A 10,964-nucleotide genomic window follows, 5' to 3' on the forward strand; every position below is an offset into this window, starting at 1 on the left:
TTATAACAATCGGTAAAAATGGCTTCCTCGATGGGAAAATCCAAATTAATGTGAGAACACGACGAAAAGTTTGTTACACAAAATCCGATTTGACATCACAATACGCAAAGCAATGGAGAAAAAAACATACATGTTGGGTTGATGGTAAGACACGTTTTATTAATTTGTGCATTGCATTGTTTTATTTATTTTTAACATGATGTTATTTCAAATGTGGTAGTAAATTGTTGTGAAATTGTAACCGGCCTTTTACATTCGACGTTGCTGCGTGACCTAGATTAGTAAAACACGCAAGACATTATCCTTTCCCTTGTTTAAAAGCAAGAGTAAATCTATACTTTAGTGGTTTATGGGTTTTTAATCCAAAAGTTTGGGACGAAACTAAGTAGGAAGAACGACTTTCAAAATCGGGACACGAGAACGTCCGAGCAGCACCTGAATGCACCATAGCACCAATGGTTGAAAACGGTGCAGCGTTCTGTTACTATGGTTACGTAGCTTGTGTGAGCTAACGGCTAGCTTAGACTACAACAGAAAATGTTCCGTTAACTTAACAGTTTATCGAGCTAACTGCTATGTTCACTTTTGTTTCTAATTTCAACTACAATCTATAGCAAGGTTTGTCAATACATGTAACTTTGTTGTTTATTAGGGGACTGTGACAGACAGGTGAGTAACGGGTGTTCTGGTCTGGCTAACATCTAGATTTTAACTAGCTAGCCTAACAAGCTAATGCTAATGTTAAATACCCATAGCTCTGATAGCCTTTTTATTCACGATATACTATTATTACAAATTATGTCTGGTGTCAGCCCATCAACTTTTATGAATATTAAATGTCCTTAAAAATGTAATTATCTGTACAAAACAAACAATTGTTGTGCAATGTTGGGATGAAACTAACTATGATTACATAGAAAATGATAGTTAGTTTGAATATAATATTAATAACTGTAATGTTATGTGTATATATTCACTATTATTTACAGCTACAGCAGTACAATGCTTTTACAACAATGTTTAGAGTAATCCAATATATATTCTATAAATGTAAAATGGACATTTTTGTACTTTTAATATTTAAAGTTATTTAGTATTGTATAAACTTTCCACACATTCACCTAAGTATCATTGTAATGCAGGACTTTCACTTGTAACAGCTTTTTTACACTGTGGTATGTTTACACTTTACCAAAGGATCCAAAATCTTCCTCCACCACTACTTGCATTACGCTAACATACATCATTAATGTTGTGTATGTTATCGTGCCTGACCTGATCCAGTGCTCTATTATGAAACGCAGTGAGCCCAGGTGAAGATGAGGACGATAACTTCCTCCAGCGGCCAGGAGGAAGCTGTGAATGTCAGACGGACGGAGTCAGCCGACGCTCAGGGGATCAACGGCCTCATCAGCCCTGAAGCTGGAGCAGTGTTTGGACGAGTCAACGTCATCCATCTGCTGTGAGACACAACACTTCTTTGTTTAGTGGCTTAAGTATATATTTAGAGAGTACCATATTTAGAGAGTACCATTTTAAAACAGTCATACAACAGTTAGCCGAAGCATTTACAGCCACGGTGGTTTCTTCAAGATCACGTATCTTGTTATTACGTAGTCTATCTTAACTCACTTGCTACTTAACTCTGAACCCAATGTAACTTATTATTGTACATACAAGTGTATTTATGTACTAAACATATGACATACTAGCTTATTAGTCATACTGTACACATCAATTCTTATAATTGATATTATGTTTAAGCAATATCTCACGACAGGCCGTGGTATATGCTCATTATATCACAGCTAAGGGGCGTGGTTCGGCCCGACGCGAAGCCCGACGCGAAGCCCAACGCGAAGCCCAACGGTATACTGTTTTTCTCAGACGCGGAGGGATACTGACTTGTTGTGAAAAGTAACTTACAATTCTACCCGTGGTATACGCTCAGTATATCACGGCTAAGAACCAATCAGATTGCTTGATTTGACTTGTCCGTTTTATAATATTATATATATCCTTGTATCATTAATTATATGTATATATTTACAGTATGTGCACTTTTTTAATGTTTGCATTTTTGGGTTGGATGCCATTTTGTTATACTGAATATGAATGATGGTGGAACATACAGTATGAGCACACGGGTAGATTGAGAAAAGGTGGATTATTTAGGACATAAGAAGATTTTAAAATGGTTGTATGAACTACTTGATGTTTTTCTTTGTGACATCTTGCCTTGCAGGTAATCAGAAATACTGATGACGTGCTTATAGTTGTTATCTCTTGACCCCTTGGTTCTCGTTTCCTTCTCCAGAGAGAAAGCCAATCTGGCGGTGACTCTGGCCACTGAGAGGGAGGAGATCCTGGCTCACGCGTCCTTCTTCGACCACCCTGTAGGAGACTTGGTGGATCAGACTTGCTGGGAAGCGTTCCTGCAGAAACACTTCAGCGCTGAAACATGCACAGTCCGTACCTCTCATGAATTCAGATATTTTAGCGTTTCATTGTACAGGACACATCTTTGGCTCGAGCAGACACCTGTTGAGGACACTTGCTAACAGATCTTCCCTCCACAGCCTTTGAACACACTCTTCCTCCACTTCTTCGTGGCAGACACAGATTTCGCCACAGCAAGTGCAAAAGAAATATTAAGGTATGAACAAATAAAAGTAGATGTATCCTTTTCTCTGGAATTCTCATTTGGAATATTTAATTTCCGAAAAACCATGTTGTCTTTTTACAGTGTTATTCAATACTTAAAGCTGGGGTAGGTAAGAATGGAGAAAGCAGCTCGAGTGCGCTAGGATTTGAAAATACACAACCGAAAAAAATCTGCCCCTCCCTTCAGACTTCCTCACAGAGCCCCTCCCCCAACACACACGAACGCGCACATGACCAATGAGGGCACGAGATAAGTTTGTGCACAGATGGAAGGCTGACAGGCAGGTAGGCCGTCCAGTTACTTTATCCGGCTCAGATGATTGGTCGAGCTTTTTACAGCGCCACGGCTTCCACAGGGGACTTTTTATGGATTTATTGTCAAAGCATTTAATGCAGGGGTGTCAAACTCAATTTCTTCACGGGCCACATTCGCATTATGGTTGCACTCAAAGGGCCGGTTGTAACTTTAAGACTATATAAAAATACATATATAAATATTTAATATATATAAAATAATGTATTATTACATTATTGCCTCTGCATTGGATTATTATCTTCATAATTAACTCGGTCTGAAAGCAGTCTAGGGCAAGTAATTGCAAGTCTCTTCAGTGAGAATGTCACAAAAGGATTTTAAAAGAAAAGCAACATTTAAAAAAAGGTGACATTTTGAAAAAAAAGTTCTGAGAAAAGTCAAAAAAGGCATATTTAGAAGAAAAAAAGTCCTATTTGAGATGCATTGTGGGACATGTAGTTTATGGGCAACGTGCTTCTGTAAATCGCCATGTAGCCGTATAACAAACATTATATTCTTTGCAAGCTCCTGTGGGGCCACAGAAAATGAAGTCGCGGGCCGGATTTGGCACCCGGGCCTCGAGTTTGACACCCCTGATTTAATGTATTCATTGCTATCGGGACGTTAAGAGCATTCCATGGAATATAACAACAAGTGAATTACCTACCCCACCTTTAATCATCAGAGGAATACATGTATTGCCATATTTGTCAGCACTGTTTTAGTCGTGTGTGGTGATTATCGACAGGTGGACTGTAGAGTTTTGAACTTGACACCGTCAGGGTTTCACTCCCAAATAACTACGTTGATTATTATTAGATGACTCTAATGTGCTTCAGTAATCCGAATCAGAATTCCTTTGAGCCCCACCGCGGGGACATTTACAGTGAGACAGAATACAGAGTCACATGGTTAATGTCTGTCGCTTTAAATGCCTCGTTGCTTTGCTTGTCTTCACAGAGCTGTCTTTAACGCCGTGGCAGAGCTGGAACACATCCTTCTGCTCAGCCCGCACGCTGGTGTTTTAGGTGAACGGCTGCTTTACATTCCTTTCTCAGTTCATCAGTGAAGATAACACTTTATTCATCCCAATTTGGGAGAAACACGTGTTGCAGCAGCTTAAAACAAAACAAGGCATTGCACATAATAACAAATTAAAAGAGTAGAAATAAACTGTTGGAAAAACACTAAGTGTCCTCTTCCAGTATGAGAGTAGCATGCTAACAGAGGTATCAACTGTAGCTGTGAACATGACAGGATGTGTGATGACCCAGAAGAGCATCAGGACTGCTTGAGGCAGATGATAGCTGTGTGATTAACATGATGATTCAGCCTCTATGGAGAGAGACATCAAGCATGCTCGTTTCTGACGTGGAGCTGATCTGAAGTAAACATTGAGAAAGAGTCAGAATTTTTGAGATTTCGAGAAAAAGTATTTAAAAAATGATTTTGAGAGAAAATCAGAATTTTGAAAGAAAAAAATCTGAATTTTGAGAAAAAGTTAACATTTTGAGAGAAAATGTTAAAAAAAATTGAGAAAATGTCAGCGTTTTGAGAAAGTCAGAATTGAGAGAAAAAGTCAGAATTTTGAGAAGAAGTCAGAATTTTGAGAGAAAATGTCAGCATTTTGAGAAGTCAGAATTTTGAGAGAAAATGTCAGAATTTTGAGAGAAAATGTCAGAATTTTGAGAAGAAGTCAGAATTTTGAGAGAAAATGTCAGAATTTTGAGAAGTCAGAATTTTGAGAGAAAATGTCAGAATTTTGAGAAAATGTCAGAATTTTGAGAGAAAGTCAGAATTTTGAGAGAAAATGTCAGAATTTTTAGAGAAAATGTCAGAATTTTGAGAAAAAATGTCAGAATTTTGAGAGAAAATGTCAGAATTTTGAGAAGTCAGAATTTTGAGAGAAAATGTCAGAATTTTGAGAAGTCAGAATTTTGAGAGAAAAAGTCAGAACTTTGAGAGAAAAAGTCAGAGTTTTGAGAAAAAGTCAGAATTTTGAGAAAAAGTCAGAATTTTGAGAGAAAGTCAGAATTTTGAGTGAAAATGTCAGAATGTTGAGAAAAAGTCAGAATTTTGAGAGAAAGTCAGAATTTTGAGAAAAAGTCAGAATTTTGAGAGAAAATGTCAGAATTTTGAGAAAAAGTCAGAATTTCTTTTTTTTGTATGATGACTACTTCCATTCTTGAGAGGATCATAAATACATGGATCTTGATATTGAAGCTCAAGCCGGTGACGAGTGAGAGTTTTCTAACAGAAACAATTAAAAATAGGAAAACAAACAGAACCCAAAGAGTGTTGTGTTGCTGTTTGTGCAGAGGAGGCTCTGGAGGAGGTGTTTGATCCTCTGCAGCGTCTGACTGACCTCGAGTGCTCAGCGTTCATCTGCCACAGACAAGAGCACTGTCCGAAGCTTCTCATCCGCCCCGCCAGGTGGGTTCACCTCGTTCCTTCCCCCTAAATGACGTCAAATATATGTTCAAATGCGTACAGTGCACATTCCTGTAGGGCAGTGAAAGACACGCATGGAAACGTTTGTGTTTGTTTTAGCATGTTATGAACAATGTATATTTAACACATGACGAGTTGTTTAAACTGGGTCTGAGACCTGCTGCATTCCCATCGAAATACATGTTATTATTATACCTCTTGACTTCTTGCAGAGTCTACTATCTCCAATGTTTTAACCACCTTCTCTCTTGTTTTCCGTTTGATTTGCTCTGTATCTGTATCTGTAATGCTTATGAAATGCACTTTGAGTCTGAAATGTGCTATGTAGATAAATTAACTTTAACAGTTAAGTATCATGCACACATATTGTTGAAAATAGTGAATTTGTCAGCAGAATTCAATAGATGTTGATCTTTTGTGTCAGTGGGTAAAGTTGAAGCTGCATTGATTATTTTGTGTCCACTAGGGGGCAGAAGAACTCTCAACAAGATGATACATGTTCCTTACATCCCAAAATATGACCTGAAAGAAGCTGCTGAGTGATAATTATGAGGACTATCAGCCGGCCTTCTGTTATTAGAGCGTGCTTTGATTCCTTTGAATGGGATGGGTGGTGAGTTAAGGTGAATGCTCCTTCTGTTGTGCTCCCCAGGGTTGAAGACCATGATGATTTGATGCGTCTCTTTGTGGATCAGACCAAAGTCCTGTCTGTCATGGAGCAGCCGTACTTCCTGGCAGAACTGATCCAGGAACAGAACGAGGAGAACCACTGCGCCGTTTGTGAGGTTTGTTCCAACTCTTAGCTTTTTCTTCATTTAACACACTAACATGTATTTGTTGTATTTATTTAATTGCTTTGGACACGTTCTAGTTCGAGGTAAACAACAACAACAAAACACAATATGCTTTCTTAATAATTATACAACAAAAGGATTCATGGACCAACATGTCCGATCTATTTGTAAAAGCAGTATGCAGTACATCCAACAGCCTGTTCCTTGTTCACAGCACGAATTGTGTTTTATCTTTGTAAATAATTGAATTTTAAAACATACCTATTATTCCAAAAGAGGATGATCCTCAACGTCTCCTGTATTCTACTGTAGGCAGGGGCGCGGGAAGGGGGGTGCTGAGGGCGCTGCAGCACCCCCTAGTGGCAGGCAGGCGGAGCTCCTCTGTCTGCACATTTTATTATTATTATTTTATATATATATTTTTTCATTTCATTGTGCCTGAGCAGGGCCGTCCCTGGCCATTTGAGGCCCCCTCCGCAAGGTGAAGCCCCACGCAGTCTGCATGATCGGCCTGTAGGGAGGGACGGCCCTATATTATTATTATTCAAATGATCATTTTAAACTATATAATAAATGATTTAGCTTCAGGGAAGAAAAATAAAAAAGATGTGGAAAAAACATCTAGTGTCTAAAAAGTGTTTTGTTCGTTTTTAGTCGGCTACTTTTAACGTGACGCACAACGTGTGTGTGTGTGTGTGTGTGTGTGTGTGTGTGTGTGTGTGTGTGTGTGTGTGTGTGTGTGTGTGTGTGTGTGTGTGTGTGTGTGTGTGTGTGTGTGGTGTGTGTGTGTGTGTGTGTGTGTGTGTGTGTGTGTGTGTGTGTGTGTGTGTGTGTGTGTGTGTGTGTGTGTGTGTGTGTGTGTGTGTGTGTGTGTGTGTGTGTGTGTGTGTGTGTGTGTGTGTGTGTGTGTGTGTGTGTGTAGTCTGATGGCCTGGGGGGGGAAGCCGTGTCTGAGTCCTGATAGATGTATGTTCTTGAGTAAGGCTATTCCCTTCCTGATCCACATTGTAACACCCCCTCTCTGATGGTGCTTTCCCTGGTTGTCAGCCTCCCTGCTGGGCGCGTTCCCTCGGGCCTCGGGGGGGTGACAGATCCCCCCCCTGACATGTGTTGAGCAGCATATGGCAGATAGGAGCTGATCCAGGGCCAGGACATGCTCTCACTGAACATATTGAGTCCAGACATCTGAAGCATTCTGGGCTTTTAGTCGGAGTGTGTTCAACCACCGGAGAACAAACGGCCACATTTCCTCAGAGGGCCGTTCTGTTCCCGCCGACATTACCTGTTCCAGAATATTCATGTCAATATGTATCATCCCGGTAAACCATCCGCACAGACGCATCAACCCGAACCTCCCGGATAGTTCATCGCTGTGTGTAAGCTTCATTTGAAACCATAACAAATAGGTATTAATTATCACATTCTGAAACAATCTGTATACATGATAAAAAGAAACATCATTATTTCACTTTACGGTCCAGGTAGTTGTGCATGTGCTGACAATAAGATGTGTATAATAAGCTTTATACAAATAACTGCCATGACATGGACAAGGACTCTTCAAAGTGTGGTCAACATGTAATCAGAGGAACGAACCCCAGCTGTGGAGGAATGTGATTTTAATGAGAACTGTAGAAAATAAATATTATAGTGAGATCCATTTAAGTTAAAAGTTAAGAATGAACTTTTAAAACAGTAGTTAATTATATTTCTATTAATGCAACTAATAAGAAACTTTATTTGTACAGCATTGTTCTTAACAACATTTTAAAGTACAATAACAAAATGCAACATAACAAATATTAACATAGATAAATACAATTTACTGAATTATGAGCAGTTTTTTTTTAACTTAAAATAAAACAAAGACTCTTGGATTTTTGCGATCGTATACTAAACAACAATATCGACTTGTATGTTGTTGTGTTTCCTCCACAGAGTGACGGACTTCCTGTCGGCTTCATCAGTGTCACGTCTGACGTGGATCTGAAGCAGTTGCACGACAGCTTTGATTTAAGTGAGCTGGACGGTTTGTCCAAACTGGATCAAATAAGAAATGCTGATCCTGCTGCTCCGCCTGAATCACGAGAAGACCCAGAAACCCCCCGAACTGATCCGCAGGTAACCAACCGTCACGGCACTTCTGTAGATCAACTGTAATGCATGACAATAGCAAGCAATAGAACAACATGTCTTCTTCTGTGTTCACCTTCTGCTTTGCGGTGTGTTTGGCACTTCCTGTCCCTTTCCTCAGGAGGAGACTCAGTCGACTGGAGCGGGGAAGTCCAGCGCCGTCTGTATTCAGTTCTTCGTCATTGACAAGAATCACGAGACCAGGTGAAGTCGAGATCAGGGGATAATATGTCGCCTTAAATCAAAACCAATCAAATGTAACTTTTTTAATTAAACTTTCCAACTCAAACTTCCAATACAACCACTTTGTCCAACATGAAGAGGTGCGTCAAAGTGGACCTGAGACGACAGGGGGGTTCATCCAAAGTGGAACATTATAGTTATTTAGTTGAGTTATTTGTTTTATTATTAATACGAACCTGCAAATAATTGTAGTGGAGTAAAAAGTGCAATATTTGCTTCCAAATTGTAGTGAAGTATATAGTAGCATGACATGGAAATACCCGTCAGGTATACAAGTAAGTAAATGTACCTATTACTTTCCCACACATTAAAAAGTTACACTGAACATCAGGGCCGGCCCTGACCAATTTGCCGCCCTAGGCAAGATTTTAGCTGGCGCCCCCCCCCCAAAATGCAGACACTCACTATGATTCGCACATGCATGGTTGTGGCATGACCACAAAAACAAAGATATTGACACAAGATGTGTGCAACTATATTTAGTTTCCTATCCATTTGAACATGATTTAAGTGCGGGGGGCTCCTCTAGGGGGGTCCGGGGGCATGCACCCCCGGGAAGACTTTTTTTTTTATATTGAAGTTAAAAGCATCAATCAGGTGCACTTTGAGAGCAACATTAGGAGATCTATGGAAACATCTCTCAACACTCAGATGAAACAGAACTGTAAGCAGATTTTCTTTTTCTTTATGGATATTTTACAAATCACTCCCCTTTCAAACTGTATTCTTGTTTATTAATAACAACTTTTTTGTACTGTCAGTATTTTATACCTGTTTTTCACCTGTTCTCTTATTTTGTTATAACTATAATGATCATATAGAGGTGTGCCTCTACCTCACTGAGCTGAGGTTATCAGAGCCTCTCAGTCTTTCAGGAGAGAGCTCTCTAAAGCTCTCCCCCCGCGGCCGCTTACACAGTAAATTCCAATGTTAATAAAAGCACACAGAAGCTGTGTACGTTTTTTGGGACTTTGATTTATTTTATATGAACACAAATATAAAATGAAAACCTATAATTGCACACTAAAACCATTATTTCAAAAAAAGAACAATTTCACATAAACCTTTGGTTTTTACTGGGACTGGGGCAGTTCAACTTGATTTGGGGGGGTGTGTGCCATAGTTTATGGGTGCTGTACGCAATATAGGCGTAGTTCTGTTAGTATAAGATAATAAGATGTACTTTGTTGATCCAAAATCGGGAAATTGTGTTGTTATGAAATAAATAAAAAAAATATTTTTTTTTTATTTCTAACTTTTTTTTTTTTTTTTCCGGCGCCCCCTATGGGTTGATGCGCCCTTAGCATTCGCCTATACTGCCTATGCCGAGGGCCGGCCCTGCTGAACATGCAACGTCAATTCCATTAGAGACTCGTGCAGAATGACGTTGCTTTAATTCCCGTCAAACGTACGACTTGTTTTGAAGTCATTCCGTAATGTGAACGAGCGTCTTCCCCCACTTTCCTGCGTGTTTGCACCGATGGCAGCGGCTCAGCGTTGCCTCAGTCATGTTCAGAGTTAGACAGACAGCGTTCTGGCTGCCGCGCCTCCCAGCTGTTCCTCAGCGAAGAGACGAGGCTTCCTGCCGACAGTGAGCACGTTATTAATGAGGGCGCCGCCGACTCTGACAGCGTGACGGAGCGGGACGAGAGAAGTCGAGCTGGAAGCAGCGAGCAGATCCGTCGGCCATCACCAGCCGGGCTTTTATTGTGAAACTTGGCACGTGTTGGCACATCAGAGACTGCACTGACCCCCCCCACCTTCAAAACACTGAACAATACTTTGTTCATATTTTGTTAGAAACATATCACTGGCTTGAGGTTCAATATCAGGATCCATGTATTTATGATCCTCTCAAGAATGGAAGTAGTCATCATACAAAAAAAGAAATTCTGACTTTTTCAAAAAATTCTTACTTTTTCTCAAAATCTAAAAATTCGGACTTTTTCTCAAAATTCGGACTTTTCACACAATTTCCGACTTTTCTGAATACTTAAAAATTCCCCTAAGGGAGGGGGGGGGGGTAGCGTCCATGTAAACATTTATAAAAAAAACTCATACTTTTAAAAGACTTAAAATGGTCAAAACTGGAGACATGGTGTTTCTGCAGGCGGCGCGGTGCTGGTGTGAGCGAGGCTCTCTGCCCAGCACCTGGACGGCTCTCGTGAACAGCTGCTCTCTGGGTTTCAGGTTTGAGGCTCAAGCGAACGAGCAGTTTGTCAGACAGTGTTCGATGTGGGACAGAATCTACAGGGAGCTGTGACTCTGCAGCTTTCACACTTAACAAAGGTCTGATTTGTTTAACATGTTGCAGGTTGAACTTAATGGTGTTGGATACGTTCTGGATATGTTTCTTAAAAGTCAAGTTCGAGTCCAGTAAGATA

At 40.1% G+C, this 10,964-nt stretch overlaps 1 protein-coding gene across 3 annotated transcripts; it reads left to right on the top strand.

Annotated features, from left to right (window-relative positions):
• Positions 1 to 59: 59 nt before the first annotated feature.
• On the top strand, positions 60 to 8,626 carry cfap61 (cilia and flagella associated protein 61). 3 transcript variants are annotated; one of them, XM_034077124.2, is made up of 9 exons: positions 60 to 144; positions 1,305 to 1,462; positions 2,318 to 2,468; positions 2,580 to 2,656; positions 3,920 to 3,987; positions 5,278 to 5,392; positions 6,063 to 6,195; positions 8,143 to 8,325; positions 8,459 to 8,626. In XM_034077124.2, exons 2-9 carry the CDS (start codon positions 1,320 to 1,322, stop codon positions 8,543 to 8,545), a joined length of 957 nt encoding a protein of 318 aa, XP_033933015.1. In that variant the 5' UTR covers positions 60 to 144; positions 1,305 to 1,319; the 3' UTR covers positions 8,546 to 8,626. The 3 variants fall into 3 exon arrangements, with proteins under 3 accessions (XP_033933015.1, XP_033933014.1, XP_033933013.1); XM_034077123.1 differs by lacking the exon at positions 60 to 144 and adding an exon at positions 506 to 669; XM_034077122.1 differs by lacking the exon at positions 60 to 144 and adding an exon at positions 506 to 618.
• The last annotated feature ends 2,338 nt before the right edge of the window (positions 8,627 to 10,964 follow it).

The sequence above is a fragment of the Pseudochaenichthys georgianus genome, unplaced genomic scaffold (assembly GCF_902827115.2).
Source record: "Pseudochaenichthys georgianus unplaced genomic scaffold, fPseGeo1.2 scaffold_1321_arrow_ctg1, whole genome shotgun sequence".
Taxonomy (NCBI): Eukaryota; Metazoa; Chordata; class Actinopteri; order Perciformes; family Channichthyidae; genus Pseudochaenichthys; species Pseudochaenichthys georgianus.